The 23,590-nt window shown below is 37.0% G+C and overlaps 2 protein-coding genes across 3 annotated transcripts in view; both read left to right on the forward strand.

Annotated features, from left to right (window-relative positions):
* The window catches only part of LOC142354692 (uncharacterized), a 361,988-nt gene that overhangs the window by 319,882 nt on the left and 18,516 nt on the right, over positions 1-23,590 (forward strand). For both annotated transcript variants that reach the window (XM_075407054.1, XM_075407055.1), the window contains exons 2-6: positions 14,215-14,285; positions 15,190-15,461; positions 21,684-22,017; positions 22,534-22,845; positions 22,998-23,255. In XM_075407054.1, the coding sequence (XP_075263169.1) occupies positions 14,220-14,285; positions 15,190-15,461; positions 21,684-22,017; positions 22,534-22,845; positions 22,998-23,255 (1,242 nt within the window). In that variant the 5' untranslated portion in view covers positions 14,215-14,219. The remainder of the gene's footprint in view (positions 1-14,214; positions 14,286-15,189; positions 15,462-21,683; positions 22,018-22,533; positions 22,846-22,997; positions 23,256-23,590) is intronic.
* On the forward strand, positions 4,181-6,471 carry LOC142353980 (protein adenylyltransferase SelO, mitochondrial-like). Its single transcript, XM_075406223.1, has one exon. The coding sequence runs from the start codon at positions 4,226-4,228 to the stop codon at positions 6,161-6,163; it is 1,938 nt and encodes a 645-aa protein (XP_075262338.1). The 5' UTR covers positions 4,181-4,225; the 3' UTR covers positions 6,164-6,471.

Here is a 23,590-nt window from a genome sequence, read left to right on the forward strand (position 1 = left end):
TTCAGATGGAGTGTTACATCACAGGGAATTTACCATCTTTGGGGCACCAAGACAGCTTCGAAGAATTCCAAGCGCACAATGTGAGTTGTCTAGATACGCCAGGTTGAGCTGTTTTTCTTTTTTGTTGAATTTTTCTCAAAGATGCAGCAACAAAGCTAGGATTGCCGATGGCAGCGCCCAAGATCTCAAGTTCTTCTTTGCTATTTCTCTTTACTCTGTTATATATAGCGTTCAGATCAACGGGTGACCAAAGCTCACATTTTTATTCTGAGCTCTAAACCGCATCCTTCACCCAAATTTGTCAACAAATTCAATGCTGTGCAACGTTGTTGCTGGGTACCAGCAAGCATGCCATCATCCAAATACCAACTATGCTGAACTAGATTTTGTAATTTTGTTTCAATTTCTTTAATGAGCTAGTGAAAACAAAAGCGGAGCGGCACCAAATGATCCCCTTGTTGAACTCCCGATTGGCTACTTAATATGTCTTGTTAAAATGCAAATGACTGTTGTGAGTAGGAAAAAATTGCAAAAGGGGCTATACTAGGTAAGAGTTTTGCGACTGCTTCCAAAACCTTGCTTCTTTTGACCAAAGTGAAGGCATTTTTGAAATCAATCTGCAATATTCCGGAATTTTTTTAATTTTTGCAGTTTTTCAAAGGAAACTCTTGTTCAATGTACTATGCCCTCAGCAACACCCTTGACTGCCACTCCTAATTGTTTTGTGTTAAAGAGATCAGCAGCTTCTGAATTCGCTTCACGAGCTATGCATTTAGCAATAAGGCGTTGAATGACTTCCTCAACAGCGATAGGGCGGACCCCACCCTTCAACTTTTTCAATGCAGTTAGTGTTGCACTACATAGTATTGGAGCAACGAGTTCGGGAAGCTGACCCCTGCTGGCTAAGTTGACGAATTCTGTTAAACTCGGGAGAGATTTTTGACGGCCCAGCTGCAGTAAATTTGGAGAACGACCCGATTTGGGAGAATACTGATGCCTCATCAAATTGAAATGCATTTGTGTTAGCATGGTTGAAATGCAATTGGTGATCAGGTTGCTTTTCCTTAGAAAAGGTGGAACTTTTTAAGTTCATTCAACGTTGCAGCATTGTGAGGTGCGACGCCGTCAGAAGACAGAACTTTCGCTGCCCTCCCAAACTGTCCCATGCAGGCAGAGATTTCGCGCGGCTTGCTAAAGCGTCTATTGACTCATTGCTAGTTTTCTTTGACTGCTTCATTGAGGCCGCCTCGTACCACTGCAGCATAATCATCTGATTTCCATCGATCAAGTCTGCTCAACAACTTTCTCTTGCTGCTGCTTGTGTTTTTTAGCCCCACGATTAGACTCGCGTAGAACACATCTGCTAATTGCAAAGAGTTTTTCCAATTTTCTAACGATGGCTCGTGTGAAATGCAAGCATTTGATAACGGATGTTAGTAATTCTGACCCGCTCAACCGAAATTTTCAGAAATGAACCTTAGGGTAGGGATGTGCTTACTGCTGATGGTTTCGAGATCTGGGAGTTCATTTAGATTTACATGTGTTGCAGCTAGATTTGGTGAACTTGCGGATTGCGCAATCTCGTCTATCCGCTTCGCTATATCGCCTGGTATCTTTTTTAACTTTAGACAGTGAAGGCGTAAATTGCGAGTAGGCCCATATTGATTTGGAGCACACCATCTCATCGAAGTTCGGTCCCCACTAGTCATATCTAATTTTAGTTTTTCCAAGATGTTCGATAACAGATATCTGGTACAGTTTCTCCTTTTGTCGGGGTAGAAAAGTTGTTTAGGGAGGCACTTGAAAGCGGGAAGCGGTGTCATCGATTATTAAATTATTCATTTGCTGAGTCAGTCCCGAAGATAAATTGCATTGCTTTGCCCCCCACTAAGCTCTGTAGTATTGTCAGTCTCAGCTAACAAAACCTTCTTGCTTTCTCTAGTTTTCATAACTGTTAACATTGAATGCGCAATTGCCTGCCAAGTTTTTTATCCCACCAGATTAAAAAAACTGGGTGGGGGTCGTTTTGGTTAGATTTCACCGGTTTGAGGTCCACACAAGCTGCTGACGAACCACTACATAATTGATTTGCTCACGTACACAGTGCTTCTGATATGATAACAGCCAAAAAAAGTTGGTGGGGGATCAATCTAGGGTGCTCAAGATTCGGTGTAAATTTTTTTTCTATTTTCGTCTTGAATTCAAGAGAGCAACTTAATCGCACGTGGAATTTCAATGAGCGAGACCTACAGGAATTTCAATGAGCGAGAAGGAAAATAAATTATAGAAAGGAAAGTTCCGGGACCTCTGTTTTGTTTGTATTTTACAAGGCTATGCCTCAACAAAAAATTGCCATCCGGTTTCTGCGTTTTTCGAATTTTTCATTGAAGTGGATATAGCCTTTCTTGAAGCGGCTAAGCTTCGGAACGTTTTCAGTTCCCAGTTTTTCTAATACGCTTAACCCCCCCCCCCCATTTACTCTAAAAAGTAAAAAATATTTTAAATTATCTTCACCATGAGAAAAAAACCGAAGCCTTATTGTTTTCTTCCTAAAATTAAAATAGACATGAAATGTAAGCTTGTGCAAATTAGACCTAATTTCACAAATTATAGTATTCGGTGTCTTTTGGCCAGGGATTGAGTGAAATTGATGTTTTTAAAAATAATTGTTGGGAACTTACAACTTTTTAAGAACTTGGAAAGATTGTTATCACACCTCTATATATCAATTTCTATACGTTTACGTAATTTAAAAGAAAGTTGACTAATTTAAAAAGTTGAGCTTTATTTCCTGGCAATCTGTTAGCGGTTTTTCTATAGAAGCGGTAGCTGAGTGGTGAGCTCTTGTTCGCGATATAATTTGTCCATTTGGTCAATTCCTGTTACGACTTCCCCTTCGCGCTCTTAAAATTGTCGGGCTTCGTTCTCAATGAGTAGCACTTTCCGGTTTTTCAATTGGTTTTCGTATATGATGCATTTTGTTAGCATTAATGAGTGCATGATTATTGTTCATTTGGTTGTGTATTATTTTTCCTATCATTAATTGATTGCTTGGCTCCTGAAACGTAATGCCTGATGTGTTGCTAGTCATTGCTGATAAAGAACGATGACCTTTTTTGCAATAAAAGATCTCCTTTAAAAAGATAGCTTAATTAGGCACGGTTATATGCACTGCGTAGGTCAAATTTAACCTCAAGACGGTTCCGGAGTGTTCGCCTGTTTTTTTTGGATCTTTTCAACAATTGCCCCCCCCCCTTTGGTACCTAGTAGAGAATCGCCCCCCGTCTCTGCTATACTTTATATGACAATATTACTCGGCCTACGGTTAATGTAGCCGAATATCAGTTTAAGTGCAATTGCGGACCGCTGTTCACGGCCATGCCACTCATGCGCTGTGGGATGTAATCCGGAAATCGCGGGTCGGTTATCGCGGCGAAGCACGCCCACCGACCTGCCAGTCGGAAATTCTATTCGCTTTGTATTCCAATTCGGCTAATTGGTATAGCATGGCGTATTTTACTCTATTCAGTTTATCTTAGTATGCGCATACGTGGAAAGTTGTTAGTCGTCTTTGATTGGTTAATAAATCGCTCGCTTAAATTCTATTCAAGAATAGCCCCCCTTTTGCAAAGGGGGGGGGGGGCAAGTGTTGAAAAGATCTTTTTTTAAATCGAGAGTAACTTTTAAGATGTCTTCTATTGAACCATGGAATTAAGAACTTTAGCAGGCACCCTCCACATCATTCAACCCGTAACCCCGCACGCTCACGCATCCCCCACCCGGCGCTAGGGAAGAGGACTTAGGAAAGCAGGAATTTTGAACATTCGTGTTCTGGGAATCAACATCGTCAAAATGATGTAACCTATGAGGAATCGCTTGCATCGAAATTAGTGGGAAGAGAGTGAAGTGTGTAGCTGGCATGTAGTTATCACATGAGCTGATCTTTTGAATTATTGCTGGTACAACTAAATTGTAACCTTTGTAGCATTTTTAGATCTCCGTTCCCTGAGTATTATGGCCGAATGTTGTATACAAGCATACGCGCATATGCAATTTTCAACAAGGGTCGCAGACGATACTGAAGAGGGTTAAGATGGAACGGATTTCATTTGACGTTTCTTTGTCCACGCTTTTATCGCACAGTATTTGTGATAATTATTTTTTGGAAAAGCTCCATATAACCGATCCTGACTAATTTTCAGATCGAGATATGTAGCAGTGCCATATGCCATTTAAGATTCTGCGACGTACAAAAATTTTACAAAAGTCAATGTCACTTCAGTCTATTTCGTTTGAAAATTTAGCGCTTACAAAGCTGCCTGTAGATTCATCCAGAGCACCTGGATCGAGGCGTGTTGAAGGAGCATGCTTCTCGCTAGTTGACCCAACTCCTGTGGACAAACCAGAACTCGTTGTCCTTTCGAAGGATGCGTTGAAATTGCTAGATATTGACTCGACTGATGATGAAAAGATATTCGCTGAATATTTCAGTGGCAACAAACTCCTTCCAACATGGAAAACTGCTGCACATTGTTATTGCGGGCATCAATTTGGCTATTTTTCGGGACAGCTGGGCGATGGAACTGTAGTGTATCTGGGCGACAGAGTTAACTCAAATGGCGAGAGATATGAAGTACAGCTTAAAGGTGCAGGTAGAACACCATACTCGCGAGGCAGTGACGGCCGAAAAGTTTTGCGATCAAGTATTCGAGAATTTTTGGCGAGCGAGGCGTTGCATTATCTAGGAGTTCCGACTACAAGGGCCGGAACCTGCGTAACGTCCTCTACGATGGCAATAAGAGACATTTTTTACTCTGGAAATCCAATCGAGGAGAGATGTACAATTGTTTCTCGAATTGCGCCTACTTTTCTGCGTTTTGGATCTTTTGAGATTTTCAAAAATACAGATAGCGAGACGGGGAGAGATGGTCCGAGCTGTGAACAGAAATATCATCATATTTTGCCTCAACTGCTGGACTATACGATTGAAAATTTTTATCCTGATATCTGGAATGCTAATATTGGAAATCGAGCAGCCATGGTCGAAGCATTTTTTCTGGAAGTAGTTAAACGAACTGCTCAACTTGCTGCCCATTGGCAATGCGTTGGATTCTGTCACGGTGTTCTAAACACAGATAATATGAGTATTCTGGGATTAACTATAGACTATGGCCCATACGGTTTTCTGGATCGTTACAATCCAAAGCATGTCTGCAACAATTCAGATGACGGTGCTAGATATTCTTACGAAAAACAGCCAGAAATGTGCAAATGGAATTGTAAGAAACTTATCGATATGTTGAAAAAAGAGGCTTCACAAGAGAATCTGTACAAGGCCCTTGAACAGTATGACGATTTCTACCAGAAAGCTTATTTGCTGAAGATGCGAGCAAAACTTGGAATCAATGAACAAAATGATGAAAGTGACCTTGAGTTCGTGAAAAAATTTTTGCGAGCCATGCAAAAGACTGGTGCTGATTTTACAAATACGTTCCGAGTGTTATCTTTATTCCAGACTCCCGCAGAATCCAATTTCGGTACTTCGGTAGAACTGGTCAAAAATCGGATCCTTGACATGTGCACCAATGCGGACGAATTGCGCAAACAGTACGAACCAAAAATCTCTCAGCATGAACTTGAAATGGTCCAGATGCTAGCAAATACCAATCCTCAACTGCTGAGTCTGATGGGTGGGAGGCGTTTGTTGACTGAAATGCGGAAGATGGAAATTTATGAAGACTATAAAGACCTCACTGATGCTGACAAAAGGGAAAAAGACGACCTGGTTTGGACCGAATGGCTTCAACAATACACCGACAGATTGAAGGAAGATTTTCCTGTTGGAACTACAACGTCGACCTTGAAAGAGCGCGTTGCTAAAATGGACGCTTCTAATCCTAAATTTATTTTAAGGAACCATCTGCTTCAAAGCGCAATTGAAAAAGCAGAAAAGGGCGATTATTCAGAAGTGAGACGTTTGCTTGAACTGTCTAAAAAGCCGTATAATGAATCACATATTCTGACTCTCCAGCAGGGTAACTCTTCAGAAGGGGCGTCGTGCTCCTCTACTGCTCAGAGTAAAATATCCCCATCAGATACTGCCATTTTGGAGAGGTACTTCAGTCGTCCAGCCCTGAAAGACTTAGATATCCGCGTTACATGATCAACGTAAATTTCCGCTTCGTGTCTGACCTGAAGTGGTGGAAAAATTACCCCTAATCAGATTTACTCTTTCATGCTCGCTACGAATGACGACAGCATTTCAAACCTGCACAGGTCAATGTTATCCGACATGTAGTTATGCTCAGGGAAGAGATTTTAATTGAGTATTTTTGTAGTATAGATAACTTTTGTTCAATTCAAAATTATGCGGTCAAATTATTTTTTTTTCACGATTGTTGCTGAAACTGCATTTTAGAAGTTTGGATGTAACTTCGAAGAAGTCTAATCAATTTAAATCAATTTTTGCTATTTTGTTTTTTCCCCGTTGTATTAGCTTCGTAAGACCTCGGACGAATTTGGGTGGTTACTTCGTTCCTTTAAGGTTCCAAGCGTTCTTCCATAGGTAATATAAGATTTTGTAACGTGTACTTTTTGGCTAAGTTTTTAATTTTTAGAGCTTCTGGCAATAGTGTGCAATATTGCGTAATTTTTGCCTAGAATGTAGTGACTTGCCTGTTGAAACTATAAATTAAAAGTGGCCATGTCAATAATATGCCTTATAGTGGCGTTTTCATGTGAACTTAACATAGCTACATTGTAGTGACGAGGAGTTTTTGTGCAAATGTCTTTATCTGAAGTAGTCTTCAGTGGGTTTTTGACCCAAGACAGGTCTTGTGTCAAAGACTGGTTTTCAAGCTGCTAATTATGTCGTATTCCGTTCAGCATAAAAAGTTAACAAGCAGCACAAGTTTTCCCAGATGATGAACGGACAAAACTGAAGCTGATTCAATTGAAACAGCATTTATTCTTTAGCCCAACGTTTTTTGCTTACTTAGTGCTCCCTTGTCCGCAAATGTTCGGCTCTGTTCAACTTTTAGTGATGATTAAATTGTAGAAAAGAACTGAAAAAGATTGTTAGCGACTGATTTTCAGTATTTGTGTTTCAGATGAGTAGTTGAGGTGTGCGTTCAGTGTCGTGTTCTGTAGTGATTGTCTTCTTTTGAAAAGCCACAATATTCCAAAGAGTGCTTATGTTCATGAATAACTACCATTCATAGAATATTAAAATGGTCAACAGTTCTTGCCTGTAATGTGTGCTGTATTTTTAGAGTTACAACCTTACTGAAATATGATTGCTACCATCATAGTTTTTCAAAACTATTTTTAAGATCCTCCATATTTATGGATAGTCTTATTCAGTTGAAAGCTTGTTGAAGTAGCTTTGCAACTTCAATAATAGTTCTTGTGAACGGTTAATAATTGATGTATAAATATATAAATATGAATTTCAATGTTGAATTGCCTCACAATTCAAAATTTCTCCACAATTGTCATTGCAATTTGACATTTGGAAATATTTCAAACCTAAAATTCAGATAAACTTTTCAGAAGTTTAGACAGGTTGCAATTTGCAGCTTTTCGACTTCGAATATAGTTACCTGAGTGAATGAAAATTAAATGAAAACCCCTCCATAAATTTAAATTGAAAATGCCCATAACATTAATTAACACTTTTAAAAATTTGTATAGTTGTGATTAAAATTTCCTTATTCTAATGCGGAGGATATTTTTTGCAACTGTCTCGTTAAAAGTGTTTCGCGAATAGTTTTTTTTGGGATTATGACAGAAGTCTGATAAATGGGTTTTTGGCTGTTAGCTTTGATTTTTCCCGTTCCGTATAAAAAATTTGGAAGCATTACAAACAGAAGCTCAATAAATGTTCCAAGAAAATGAGGCGCCGAAAAATTAAGCTCTTTTAACGGAGAGAAATGTTTTTCGTTTTTGTAAAGATTTCAGAATAAATTTTTTGGAAACTAACTTTATTGTTTAGAAACGTTGGCAACATACCGTTTAGAAACGTTGGCAACATACCGTTATCTTCTTTCTTCTGTTTTGAACAATTAATTCCTACTGTTTGAATGCAGATAGATTTTATCCTGCTTAATTTTTACGTCAGCGAATTTTAAAGAATTGTAAGTTTACTTAGAAATTGGTATTTTTAACTTCGTATTAAAATGATCAATTTCTCAACTTTTTCGTGACTTGTTAGAATGTTCCCAACCTTTTTCACGGATATAGTTATAGTAAATATAAATCGCGAAGTCGTAAGATTCGATTTTTGGTTTTTTGCGTTTTTGTAGCGTATGATATACCGGATTTTCTTTGTCCAATATTATATTTTCGGTTTTCAGTTAACTTCTTTTCGACCGCAATATGTTGCATTCAAGTTTCTAAACAACAATTTGGTGCTGCACATTGTATTTTTACAACTTGAAGAGGAATTGTGGCGGCTTCTTTTTGGAAAGCAGCTGAGAGGACATTGAGACGAGAATGTTAGGGCTGGAGAAAGAGTGGAATTGCTAGTAGCCGCTTTGATGATCAATTTCCTGGAGCATTGTGAAAATTGTTCGTTCTGCTCATTGCAATGTTTGGAACAAAGCAAACGTCGGCAAAAAAACTTTTTGTTAAGTGATCGAAAGTTTTGTAAAGATTTGGAGTTTCGAGAGCAGTGTTGTTAGTTTTAACTAAGTTTCTCTGGTTTCTGTGTACAATCAATTGGTTTCTGTGTACAATGTAGAAGTTTTATGACGTTTTATAGCATCTACTAGCATTCAATTATGAATGTGATTTGTGTAATACTGTAATTGAATTTGAACTCCGAGTGAAAATTGAAAACTTTTCGGGTCTTTTTGATAAAGTTTTTGACCTTTTTTTGCGGTTCTCTCTGTTTCAATCCAGATATACGTCAAAATAATCAGCATCGACTTTTTTCAGGCAATCTGGTGGCTATAATTTGATGGGTTTGAATGCTCTCTGTGCGAAGGCACAGCCGATTCTAAGCCTCCTTGTCCTTTATTAGAATTCCATTCTTTTATTTTTTGTTCTGATTCTAAGAGCTGCAAACTGTACTCGGTTCTTCTGCAATGTTATAGCTCAATATATTGAACAATTTTTGGCGTAGGAATCGTTTTTTTGATATTCAGTCAGTAACAAAAAAAGAGAAGTGCCAATTTCCCTCGGGCATTTGACCCAATTGCTGGGGCTCTTTTTTAGCCATGATAAAGAGACTTTTGAAAAAATGTCATCGCTTGTGAACATTTCTTATTCTCATTTCGTGCTCGATTTGAGTGCATTCAAACTTTGTTAGGGTGTGCTTAGCAAATTTTGTTCGAGGTGATTGGGGTTCCTAAGACCTGCGTCAAGTTTTACTTTGGTTCGACAACTGAGTCGTCCGGATGTTCTCTTTGTCGCCCGAGTCAATTTATTTACGTTTCAAAAGCTCAAAACAGCTAGTTTTTCAGCTGAGCAGCTTATATGAACTTGAATAACAGAATTTGAATTTTGGGGCCAAGGATCGTTTTACTTTTGCTGTCACTGGTATGTTTTGATTACAGGTTGGTCAATTCTAACTTCGGTCAAGTTTCTTGACTAAAATCTCAGTTAACTAAAATCTCAGATTTTTTGGTATTATGACAGAAGACTGTTAAATGGTTTTAGGCTGTTATCTTTGATTTTCCCAATTCCGTATAAATAGTTTGGAAACACAATATCAATAAATGTTCCCAGAAAATGGACTGCCAAAAAAATGAGCAACCTTTTAACTGATAAATGTTTTTCATTTTTCTAATGATATCAGAATATTTTTTTTTGCAAAGTAACCTTGTTTTGAATTGTTCAAAGCATTTCGTTATATTCTTTGTAATTTGAACAATTAATTCGTAATTATTCACAGCCGATAGCTTTTTTTACAGTGCTTAATTTTTGACGGCAGTGGTTTTTGCTTTAGAAATAGTTAACTTACAAAGTTGTATTTCTAACCTCTTCGTATTCAAATGATCGATTTCTCAATTTTTTTGTGGCTCGTTAGAATTTTCCCAACCGTTTTCACGGACATATTATAGTAAATATAAGTTGGGAACTCGCAAGATTTGGTTCTTGTTTTTCTTTCGTTTTTGTAGCATATGATCATAGTGGTTTTTCTCCAAAGTTTCGTCCAATTACTTCCGGTTTCCGGTTTCAGCTTATTTCTTTTGGACCGCAATATATTGCTTTCCAGTTTCCGAAAAAAATTAGTGCTGCTCATTGTGTCTTTACTACTTGCGGAGGAATTGTGGCGGCTTCTTTTTGGAAAGCAGCTGAGAGAACATTGATACGAGAATGGTAGCTCTAGAGAGTGTGTGGATTAGCTAGTAGCCGCTTTGATAATTAATTTCCTGGAGCAGTGTGAAAATGTTTTGTTCTGCTCATTGCAATGTTTGGAACAAAGCAAACGTCGGCCAAAAAACTTTTTGCTAAGTGATCGAAAGTTTTGTAAAGATTTGGCGTTTTGAGAGCAGTTTTGTTAGGTTTGGAGAGCAGTTTTGTTAGTTTTAACTAAATTTCTCTTCAATCAAATGGTTTCTGTGTACAATTAAAAAAAGTTTTATGACGTTTCATAGCATCTATGTGGTTTTTGCTGACAAATTTATACAGTTTCACCGTAAAATTTTGATTGAATTGTTTTCCCCGGATAGATTCAACGATTTGACTCTGTTTTGTTTGTCGCTGGTTATCTCCTGTACGTCTACTGTGTCAACAGCTAGTTAGCGGTTGCTGCAATCATGCGTTGTTGGTAGGTAATATTGACTCTCGTTTATTAAACACCAGAAGTGTATACTATTTGAATGCTATTTGAGGTTTTTATCTCCGACTTCGAAAAAAAGTTTGTCTGGCTCATAATTTTCTCACGCTTTTTAGTATTTTTTTAAAAAATTTTTGACTTGGTTTTTGTTTGCATGGTTTTTGTTTGCATTGTCCGTTTTAGACCAGTCAGAATTTTCGTTATTGACTCCTGAATAATCGTACTTACCATTTCAACTTAACGGTATTTGGAATTCACTCAAGCATAATTAAAATTATAGTCACGAATTTTGCGGTCAAAACAGCAAAAACTGTTTAGACTAATAAGTCTGGTCATTGCGTCCTAGTGTATCGGTAACAAAGTTCATTAGAGTGAATGCTATTCGGCATAAAGCTCTTAATGTTTTTGGTATAACGCTACCAGTGTTAAATATAGTAGCATTCAATTATGAATCTGATTTGTGTATTATTGTAATCAAATTTGAACTCCGGGCGAAAATTGAAAAATTTTTGGGTCTTTTTGATAAAGTTTTTGGCCTTTTTTTCGGTTCTCTCTGTTTCAGTCCAGATATACGTCAAAATAATCAGCATCGACTTTTTTCAGGCAATCTGGTGGCTATAATTTGATGGGTTTGAATGCTCTCTGTGCGAAGACACAGCCGATTCTAAGCCTCCTTGTCCTTTATTAGAATTCCATTCTTTTAATTTTTGTTCTGATTCTAAGAGCTGCAAACTGTACTCGGTTCTTCTGCAATGTTATAGCTCAATATATTAAACAGAATATTTTGTAAAGATTTCAGAATAAATTTTTTGGAAACTAACTTTATTGTTTAGAAACGTTGGCAACATACCGTTTAGAAACGTTGGCAACATACCGTTATCTTCTTTCTTCTGTTTTAAACAATTAATTCCTACTGTTTGAATGCAGATAGATTTTATCCTGCTTAATTTTTACGTCAGCGAATTTTAAAGAATTGTAAGTTTACTTAGAAACTGGTATTTTTAACTTCGTATTAAAATGATCAATTTCTCAACTTTTTCGTGACTTGTTAGAATGTTCCCAACCTTTTTCACGGATATAGTTATAGTAAATATAAATCGCGAAGTCGTAAGATTCGATTTTTGTTTTTTTTTTTTTGCGTTTTTGTAGCGTATGATATACCGGATTTTCTTTGTCCAATATTATATATTCGGTTTTCAGTTAACTTTTCGACCGCAATATGTTGCATTCAAGTTTCTAAACAACAATTTGGTGCTGCTCATTGTATTTTTACAACTTGAAGAGGAATTGTGGCGGCTTCTTTTTGGAAAGCAGCTGAGAGGACATTGAGACGAGAATGTTAGGGCTGGAGAAAGAGTGGAATAGCTAGTAGCCGCTTTGATGATCAATTTCCTGGAGCATTGTGAAAATTTTTCGTTCTGCTCATTGCAATGTTTGGAACAAAGCAAACGTCGGCCAAAAAACTTTTTGCTAAGTGATCGAAAGTTTTGTAAAGATTTGGCGTTTTGAGAGTAGTTTTGTTAGTTTTATCTAAGTTTCTCTGGTTTCTGTGTACAATCAAATGGTTTCTGTGTACAATGTAAAAAAGTTTTATGACGTTTTATAGCATCTACTAGCATTCAATTATGAAAATGATTTGTGTAATATTGTAATCTAATTTGAACTCCGGGTGAAAATTGAAAACTTTTCGGGTCTTTTTGATAAAGTTTTTGACCTTTTTTTGCGGTTCTCTCTGTTTCAATCCAGATATACGTCAAAATAATCAGCATCGACTTTTTTCAGGCAATCGGGTGGCTGTAATTTGATGGGTTTGAATGCTCTCTGTGCGAAGACACAGCCGATTCTAAGCCTCCTTGTCCTTTATTAGAATTCCATTCTTTTATTTTTTGTTCTGATTCTAAGAGCTGCAAACTGTACTCGGTTCTTCTGCAATGTTATAGCTCAATATATTGAACAATTTTTGGCGTAGGAATCGTTTTTTTGATATTCAGTCAGTAACAAAAAGAGAGAAGTGCCAATTTCCCTCGGGCCTTTGACCCAATTGCTGGGGCTCTTCTTTAGCCATGATAAAGAGACTTTCGAAAAAATGTCATCGCTTGTGAACATTTCTTATTCTCAATTCGTGCTCGATTTGAGTGCATTCAAACTTTGGTAGGGTGTGCTTAGCAAATTTTGTTCGAGGTGATTGGGCTTCCTAAGACCTGCGTCAAGTTTTACTTTGGTTCGACAACTGAGTCGTCCGGATGTTCTCTTTGTCGTCCGAGTCAATTTATTTACGTTTCAAAAGCTCAAAACAGCTAGTTTTTCAGCTGATCAGCTTATATTAACTTGAATAACAGAACTTGAATTTTGGGGCCAAGGATCGTTTTACTTTTGCTGTCACTGGTATGTTTTGATTACAGGTCGGTCAAATCTAACTTCGGTCAAGTTTCTTGACTAAAATCTCATATAACGGTTTTTACTGACCATGTATTGATGGAAACTTGATGTGCTTCTGCCGCGTTGGAAACTTTCTGCGTTAAATATTGAGTAAATGTTGTTACTTTTAAATTAAGTTAAATTGTGAAGGTGACCGACTTTGCGGAGATTAATAAGTAGAGAAGACGGAGTCTTTATGAAAAGAAGTAATTTCCAATTCTTGTCATTAAAAAAACATTGTACGCTGCCCAAGTTGTTTCCGTCTCATAAGGTGCATCCCGAACGAAACGCTCCACTACATGAATTGAATTGACTTCGAAAAATTTGCCCAACAGTGTTTTTTAATTCTTTGTTAAATTGCTTTTTGTGACTCTGTTGTGCAGCATCACACAAGAAGCCTTAGAAGGCTTTCTGCCTGTCCTTTTTCGAGTACGTTTACAATGCCGTCCTAAGCTTGTCTCAATGTGTTTATATATTTGAGCGCAAGATTAAAATTCAATTATTATTATTATTATTATAAAAGAAACAAACTTAAAAAGCTAATGATTCTTGTCTTATTGTAACCCTCAAACTTCAAACAATAGCCCATTAAGGTTGTTTACATCTGCCAATTTCAAGTAGTCGTCACTGTTTGCATTTTTGAACGAATAATTTCGTTGAAAAGAGTTCAGTGCCGTTGGACCATAGAAAAAGGTTATCGACATTCCGAACGACAGTTAAAAATCTTCATTTTGTTTTGAAAAAATTAGTTCAAGGGAAAATGAGGTGAAGAAATAGCGTGATGAAATCTATATTCAAGTCTGATTTGGTAAAAAAAATAGTCAAATTTTTGAGACAGTTAGCGCCTTTGATTGGCAGAGCCGTTCACTTGACAGGGCTTAGAAATTTACTCCAAGGACTATGTTCGAAGTGTCTAAGCAAGTTAAGATGGACGCTACCAATACAGCTTGAACGGTATTTTTGAAAAATGATACAATGGAATTGGGTAAATTGTATTTGAACTTGTCTATTTCAGAGGATGTTGTTGACGATTAAGCTGATAAGTCAAGAAACGTTTAAAGTGGAAATTGATCCGACCGCTACAGTAAGTAACGATTGCATTACTCCGTCAGTACAACTCTAATTCTTACGTCATCATTTGCAGTACTTCGTCTTTGGTGTAGTTTTGGTCTACTTCATCTGGTTTCTGAAGTACCGTTCATCTGGTAATTGTTATTTGCACTTCTAGGACTTCAAATTGGATGTTATTTGCAGTTCTAGGACTGTTTGGACGTTCCAATTAAATTGGGTCAAAATTACGGATAAGTTTTCTGTGGCTCTATCACAGAATAGAGAACTTATCACAGAATAGAGAACCCATAAAATTACTATGAAGGCCATTAAGTAACAGTAAGGTCCATGAACTATAAGGGCTAGACCCAACAAATCCGAGATAGGGTAAAGAAATAGCGTGATAGTTTTTTCGTAAAATGGTACTGCGTAAAGTGTGTCATTCTTCATATGTTGAAACTGATGATCTCCAAAATGATTAGGTTCGTTACGCAATAATATTGTTAACGATTTTGGTATTACCAACCCCATGTAAAATTTGATGAAGACCTTGTGCATTTTTTTAGTACGTTAAAAGTAAATAGATTGGATTTAATGTCGGCTAGGGACACTTGAAAAGGGGTCGGATATTGAAACCATCACAAATCGCTTTTCAAGTATTATTATAACACAGACATTTTTTTGTGGTCAATTTGTCCAAAATCTGCTGGACAACAAAAATGCCTGTGGTACAATAATGCTTGAAACGTGATTTGTGATGTCGTTTCTGTATTTATATCCAACCGTAAACAATTTATAATTATTATAAAGCGCGTATTTGGCAATCAGCATTACACCTTTTAAGGGTTAAAAAGGCCCGAAAATTTATTTAACCATTAGCTGTTCTGAGGTAAAACTGTGACTAACTTGCATTTGATTTGTTATTGCAACTGTTGCAGATATTGGAGCTGAAGCAAAAAGTGAAAGAAGTTCGTGGCTATGAAGTGGAGAATCAGAAGCTGATCTTTTCTGGCAAGATTATGAGTGACGAATTGACAATAGAGTCCTATGGGGTGCAGGAGACTGGATTCATTGTCATCATGCACTCACCCCCCAAACCCAAACCAACTCCTCAACCAGCCAAAACAACCTCCTCCTCCGAACCCACTCCTGCCGCCTCTACCACCCCGGAACAGACATCACAAGCACCAGACACACGCAAAGATTCCACGTATGTTTTAACAAATCGGTCCATCCTTGTAAAAAGGCATTGTTTATCATAGACTACTTGTCTTCGTAGTAAGGTAACTTTATCAAGTTGTTAGTTACTGTTTATTTATAGTCTCAAAGTGAAAGCTTGGGCTATTATTGGCCTCCTCTTGGTTTTAACAATTCAAAAAATTTTTACGACTGAAGAGGCGTTATGATTTTCTGCTTGTTAACGAGTCGAAGAGGAAAATTCGAGAACTCTTTTTAATCAACTTTAATGGAGTGAATTTTTAAATAAACACTTGAAAAAAATTGGAATGGTTTAAGTGTTAAACAAAATTGGAGAGTGGAGCGAAACAATTGGTTTTTTGTTTAAGTTTAAAATTTTCTTTAAGCGAGCGAAGTTTTTTTGTTCACGTTAGGCTTTTTCATGAGCTCTTTCTGTTATAAATGTTTTTCTTCTGTAGTGGCTATAATAGGCTATGATATTAATCTTAGCATGTTCAAGTAGTGTTTTAAAATTTTTTGTGATTATTCGAGTTTTATGGTATTTTTGAGCTTTTTCAGCTATTTTGCAAATTTTTAGCTATTTTAACCATTTTTTATTTTATCACATTCAATGGGGAGTTACACAAAACAGTTTTAAATGGTATAAAACGGTGTTTTTTTCAAAAATGACGTTAAATTGATGAACTTTGTCGCCAATTGCTCGCCTTTTAATTTTTTCTTCAAGAATAGAATAGTTGGTGAGCCTGACTTGTCCTGGCTTGCCTGTTGCTGTGTAAACAGTAGGATGTTCTCAATTGCATAGAAGAAAGCCGTTTGTTGTAAGCTGTACTTGTACTATAGTACTATATAAAGAACTGATTTAATTTCTAATTTTTTGGTGCAATTGACTTTTTGGGCTGTTTTTTGTTCTTTGACTTTATTTTGTTTTATTGGTCCTTTTGTTAGGTGCTGCAGTAATCTGAAAAGGTAGTTTTTTTACAGAGAAGAATCGAGTTTTTTCCGGAATTCTTCTGGCTGTGTTTGTTTTAATAGGTGAGCGGTCAAAAAGAAGACAAGGAAATTGAGGGAGTGAATAAGTTCGAAAAAGGGTTTTTGGTGAGCAAATTCAAAGAGCGGAGAAAAAAAGTGTTTTTTGCTCATAAATTTTTTGAAACAGAGAGAGAATTGTAGGCGTGAAGAATTGATCGCTTTTTTGTTCTTGTGCGGTTTTTTCAAGCTGTTTTTTTTATAGTTTTCAGCTTTTTGTATTGTAAAGGGTTATAAAAGACTAAAAAATAATATTCGGTTTACTTTGATTGCGAGTTGAAGCTTTTAGGTAGTTAAAGTGAGTTTTCCGCTAGTTTCCAGTTTTTAAACTATTTTGCTGATTTCAGGCTATTTTAGCGATATTTTGCCAATTTCTTTTTTTTTATGTATTGTTAACTGTATGAAGCCTAACGCCCCTAGTCATTTTCTATTTAAAATTGATTGAAATTAAAGCAGTTCTTTGCTTTGACAGATTCGATTGAGAAACTAGTCTGGTGATAGTAGATTGTTTACCAATTTCTGAAAACAGTCGAGGGATCGAATAGCTTTTTCGTATTTTTCTTGGACACGTTCCAAAAAATTTTAAACATTGAAAATGAGATCCCTATTTAGCGTATCAATCGTCAACGTCAGAATATTTCTCTTGTGACAAAGAGTCAGTTGATTGTAGTATCCACTGTTCTTTGAAAAACAGAACAAAAGTACACGATTATCTTATTTCTAAATTTTTTTTAATTTAAACGCGGAATTTTTGTTAACGCATGAGATGCCCTTTTTATTGCACAAATTGATCAATTTTAAGATTTAAGAATCTTAAAAACATTTCCTCAACCAACGCAGTTTTTGTTGTTCAATGCTTTTTTTGCACAAAAAAATGGGTCGATGTCGTTTTCGTATGTCGTTGGGAGACAAAAGCCGTTATTCGTGTACTTTAGTTTTGTTCGAAAACAAGAAATAATTTGCTTTTTAACTGCTCTCAAACGAAGTTTGAAGCAATTATTATAAAGGTGGGTCTTCTTAAAACTCGTGACTTAACTTTGTTCGGGATCATTGATTTCTGTTTTAAGAACGTTGACTTCTCTATGCCAACATTGGAGTTACAGTAGCTTAGTTGCTTATATATAGTAATTAGGAACTGCTTGTAATATTGAAGACCGAAAGGTCATTTTGAGAAGTTTTCTCCCCATAAGAGTCCCTTCTCCCTTTTCAAACTAAATCCTCACCTACCTGCCGCTCTATCTCCCAAACCCCTTCCACCTAACCTCCTCCTCCCCCCCCCCCCCAACCAACACCTACCAACCATGCCCCTAAACTTCAGACACTCTCCTTTTCACCCTCTCCTTACTTCCCTATCACCCGCCACCCCTCCCCAACTACCGTCAGAACTACAGCCCAAACCTACATACCTCCCACATGCCCCCACCAACCCCCCTACTCGCACCCAGACAGACCCCAAAACTTAAATTTTGTGTCTGCATTTTTTAATACTGTCTAGTTTAATTAAATTTTTGATTTTTTTTATTTCTTTGATATTTATTTTAGGTAAGGTAGGTTAATTATAGTGCATGAATCTTCGTGTAGTTTCCGATATTGGACCCGCTGTTTATATGCAAAATTTTGACCATTTTTGCCATTTTGTTCTAGAACATTCTTTGACTTCTCAAGTGACTTGTTCACGCTTATCTTCATTATTTTTGAGTAATCTCAATCGCTCACTCCGAATTAAATTTTTTTTGCTGAAGTAAAAGCAATTGTAGGACAGGCAATTTTTAAATATGCTCATAAACAAAATTTTATTTGGGCTGCAGCCCTTGAATTAAATGCTCCGCCTTTTGTTCGAGAGCAATTCGTCCGGCATTGGTTGGTTCATGTTTTTAATAGCCGCCGTCAGCCTCTCAAACGGCTATTATTTAGGCGCTCTCCTTTTTTCAATTAGATTTACCTTTTGATCACGTTTTTCGTTTTACAGTAGTCATGATTTTCACGTTTGACTTCGGACTCACCTCACTCACTGTTCAACTAAATGGATTCTCAATTATTTCACGCATTCAGTTACGCAATGTAGTGAATACGGTCAATGAAAGAAACGGGATAAACCGATAAAGCCCGGCCACTAAGTCATAATTCATTAGGTTATCAAAGGTCATTAGAGCTTTTGCTAGCTGATACTAGTATTAAGCTTAATACACTTAAGTTCAGCAGGTGAAGTAAGTATAGGTTTAGAATCTAACTGAAACTGCACACTGAATTAGAACAATTTTTACAACACTTTTTTTAGAAAAACTTGGGAATTTTTTTTGTCAGTTTCAATCTTTTTTTAATAGCCGCACAGCGATAGCTGGGGTCATTATTGGCCTTCTCTTTTTACGATTCGAAGAGGAATATTGGTTTTCTTAATGTCTTTTTTTACCCGAAGTACTATTCTTTCAGACGCTGTTTTGACCTAAAAGCAAAAGTGATGAAAACTGCCGTGTGAACTAATTTTTTCTGAGCGAGAGAAGTTTTTTGATCATGCACTGCGTTTAGTGAATGACTTTTTCACTGAAAAGTAGTTTTTGACTGAATGGTACATATAGATAACCGTGTTTAGCAGTTTTTTGCGGCCAAGTGGCCCGATTTTGTTGATTGTAATTTAATTTTTGTAAAAAATATTTTTTTCGATGCTATATTGAAATGTCAATTTTCGAAATTGATACTACAGTGTTATAAAATTGTACATATGCTAATCAGATACTGGTTTTTTTTCCAATGTTTGTTTTTTTTGGTTGTATTTCGGTTTTAAATACTAGAAATAGTCTTTTTGTGCAACATGAAGGATTTTATTTTCGTTTCAATAAAAATTCAATCATTTTTTGGCGTTAAGTTTTTTAAAAAAGTAAAGTTTTTTCATAAATGCACTCTAAAAAATTTTATGACCAATTTTTTGCAAAATGTTTCGATGTTTCGTATGTCTGAGTTGTTTTTCTTTTTTTGTTTTGTTCAGGTGGATAGATCTTTGTCTCGGATGAGTCGTTGTCTTTTCTATGTCTCGAATGCTGAACATTGACATGTATTCGTTTTTCTTTATTTTCTAAATTTGATTTTTGTTTTTTCAAAAATCAAGAATGTCTTTTTGTTACAAGCGCCTTGCATTGTGTCCATGATCTTCACATTCTAGTTTTTATCCTTCTAGTTTTGTCATGGCACCTAAACTTATTTTCTTTATGTTGATTTAGTTGTTAAAAAATTGATTTTCAGCTTTTTCTTAGATTTTCGTCATTTCTTTGGTTTGCAATTGATTTAATTCAAGATAAGGCGGTGTTCAGAGTTTGCTAGAAAGCCTTTTCTAAAATTTCCACTGATTAGTTTTTATTGTAATTTTCTTCCGGCCCTGGAATTGTTTTAAAACGATTTTTTGCCTTTGAATATTATTCTGTTGCTTATGTCTTTTCTATGATTAATTTTATTTATGAAAATGGTATGAAATCGTGCTGTCTAGCATATGTACAAAGAGGAAGAAGTATGTGTTGTTTTTGTCTTAACTGCAATGATTGGAAATCTAATTGTAGCGGTTTTATGATTCTTAAATTTGTGCATTCCTTTTTAAAAAAATTCAACTTAATTTTTAAGATTTATCTGCCGTTTGCTTTCGCGATCTTTTTGAGATTATAGTCATGAGGGCTATTATTTGAGGGCAATTGATAGCCCTGTCAGGTTCTTCAACCTATCAGTTATTTGACCATCTTTATTATTTCGGACTTTTTTTAACGCTACGAAACGTTTTCAATATTAAGTTTTGCTGCATTTTGTTTCTCTTAGTGAGAGTGGTTTAAATTTCACCAATTTTTAGATCAGACCTGGGTAGGTAAGGACTTAAAGGTTTAATACAATAAGCAATAGCTTCCGGTGCAATTTCTGTTTTTTGTGAAGTTTTGACGCTGCGAGTCGCTTCTGGAATTCTTCCGGCTATGTTTTTTATTTCGTTGCGACCATATGACGTCACAACCACTTCAAATCTGCTTTTAGTTCATTCGTTCATGCAATTTCAACTGAAGTGCGTGCGTAACGTCATTTTTTTGGCCTTAGTTGAGCGAGTTTTTTGTTCATTCGCGTGATTGAATTTTTGGTCACACGTGACTTACCTCACTCTCAAAAATGACTTCCTAACTTTTGAAATTTACTTTTATTTACTTTAATGCAAAGAAATGAGGCCACGTGAATGTCCAAATGAGGATTATCTGAGAGCAGCTACTAGAGGCAGCAAAAACTTATACAGATTCTTATTGAAATAACATCTCAGCCTTTAATGAAAACACTAATTTTTTTGGTCTGTCTTTTTACTGTTTTTTTGAGACTGCAGATCTACAAAGCTATTGCGGCTAATTTCTGGCAATCTGCCAGCTATGTTTTCTCTTACTGTTTCATTCCCGATGTGCGTCTAGCGCGTCAACGGTGGCTATTTTAGCATTTTTTTCCAATCGTAGCTAAATACTTTGATTGAAAACCATTTTTTTTTTGACACGAACCGCTAATTGTTCATTCAGCTAGTTAATATAACTAACAATTATCACAAGTGTGGTTTTGTAACGTTGTTGATTTTCTGAAAAACTACATGTGATAACCAGCGTTGAAAGTTGTCTTTGTGTCTAAGTCTCTAGAATTTTAAGTGATCAGTGCCAGCTATCCAGATGTTTTTCTGCCTTGGAACTAGCAACTAGAAGTGGTCTTTATTCGATTTTATGTAGCATTTTCTTTATTTCATTTAAGTGCTAGTTTCATTGACATGCTAGACATGAAAGTCATCAAAATAGATTATAATTATCACTGGTTGATAGCTAGCTCGGTCGCCCTCAGAATGAGCAAAAATAATTCTAGTGAATTGCTATTTTTTGTTATCATAATCGGTAAGGGAAATATTGATGTCAGAGATCGGTGACACCTCCTAGTGCTAGTGGCTTAATGGTAGTTTTCTCTAGGCTGACTAAAGTATCGGTGAGCGGTTTTTTGCTGAGTTCTTCCGAGTGTGGGGTACAGTAGAAAACGTTTAATTCTGAGTTAGTTCTTATCAGCTATGTAGAGCCAACTGACGGTTGATGAGGTGGTAGCAAGAAGTTATTTTATGAAAGTTTTCTGCGAGAAATTATTTATTTTTTATCAGCCAATCAAAAGCTGCAAGCTTGATAGACATCTTACAAAAGACAAGTAAGTTAATTTAGCTTTATCTATTTAGGTCCAATTCCAAACCAGCCACCGGTGGAGCCGAACAAAGTGGCAGCACTCCACAACCATCTGCTCCACCTCCATCAGTTCAAACCACCACCACCACTACAACTGAAACTGCAGCAACTCCAGCCGCAGTCGTTTCCACCGTTGAAGGAGGTGGTGGTGGTGGAACGGATGCATCCTCCATCGCAGTATTCAATGAGTCCACTTTCCTCACTGGGACACAATTAGAGGAGACGGTCAACAACATCAAAGCCATGGGGTTCTCAGAGGAGCTGATAAGACGTGCACTTGTTGTTAGCTTCAACAACCCAGATAGAGCAGTGGAGTTGCTAGTTACTGTGAGTGAGATATCATTTAGTGTTCTAGAGGTATGCGTGCGCGTTCATTAAAGTCAATTCTTATGGAAACGTTTGTTTCCCTCTTTTCAACTTTTTCAACAAACGTGTACGAAGAAACGAATGCGCGACTTTGACCTCTTTGTGACTAACGCAAGTATGCTAAGAAGTGGCGGGGCTAGAATGCAATAAATTCGAAAAACAATTTGAATTGACAATTCTCTTGGTCATTAACACAACAGATTAGCAGTTCAATTAATCAAATATGAGCAGTCCGCTTCTTTTCTGCACAACAAGAAGTAGTCCTCTATTACAATTTGCTTTTTTTTCTCCCTACTTAGGTCAGGTAAGAACAAAAACTCGTGATTGGAGGTATTAGCATAGCATGCAATAAATAAATCAACAGGAAAAGCTTCATAACTTATTATGGATGAGCATGTCAAGACAGAGGGGACTTTTCCGCAAAATTTTTTAGTATTGCATGTCATCGTGAGAGGAATAATTACATCCTTGTTTCAGAACCACCCATCTTTACATCAGACTAGCTCCAGTCCAACCTCACAAGAACAAGAGAGGCCTCGAGAACCCACGCCAGGCATTGCACTGACTGGTGAATCTGCAGATCTGGCACCAGAGCTGGTCCAATCAGACGAGTTACCTGCTGGTGAAGAGAGTGAAAGTGGTTTGACTGCTGAAGCTGCGGCCAACACTCTGGAATATCTCAGCCAGACACCTCAGTTCCAGCAGATCAGAACTCTGATCCAGTCCAACCCTGCCTTTTTAGAGCCTCTGCTCGGACAGCTACAGAGCGCTAATCCTGAACTTTTTGAGGTACTACACAAAAAAAGTTGTTGCTAAAAATTGTCGCTAAATGATAAATGCAGAAAAAATTCACTGATAAAGGAACATGTTCTCTGGATTTAAAGCCTGCAATATATCAATATATACTTTATTTTTCGATAGACAGTTGTTTTTGTTTCCAGCAAATTAACCAGAACAGAGAAGAGTTTTTCCGCCTGATGACAGCACCAGTTGCCGGAGCAGGTTCCGAGTCATCAGCAGAACATGCAGGAGCTCCAGTGCAAGGAAGTGGAACAGGGGGAGCAGGACTGGATCCACTTGCAGCTGCTCTGGCTGGCGGTGTAGCTTCTGAAGGAAGAGGGGTAACCGGAGGGGGAGCTAACACTCCCGGTTATATCACCATCAATCTCACCCATGAAGAGCGAGCTCACATTGAAACGGTACACACCTTATTAACATCCATTGTACGCTCTCTATACAAGGTTCAGCATTTCACTGTCTCTCGAAACTAGGCTCTAGCTAACGATATGCGGGTTCCTAATAAGGTCCGTCAACTAAAATGCAATTTTTGAAGATTTAATTACGATCAACGAGCAATATCTCGAATATTTTCTAGTTCCAATTGCTAAATATAGCTGATCAACGATTTTGTGCCAGGTTTTAAGGTTTGCATATAATTTGAGCCTCAATTGCAGCGTTACGCGAGTGTAGTTTGAAGCAATTGCTGTAGCCGTGTGTCGTGTACAAACCAAAGCTGATTTTGTAATGAGCGTAT

The sequence above is a fragment of the Convolutriloba macropyga genome, chromosome 15 (assembly GCF_964194025.1).
Source record: "Convolutriloba macropyga chromosome 15, txConMacr16.3, whole genome shotgun sequence".
NCBI classification, from domain to species: Eukaryota; Metazoa; Xenacoelomorpha; order Acoela; family Convolutidae; genus Convolutriloba; species Convolutriloba macropyga.

What these genes read in the sequence shown, in the direction of transcription:
- LOC142353980 (XM_075406223.1), top strand. Translation starts at nt 4,226, where the DNA reads ATGCCATTTAAGATTCTGCGACGTACAAAAATTTTACAAAAGTCAATG.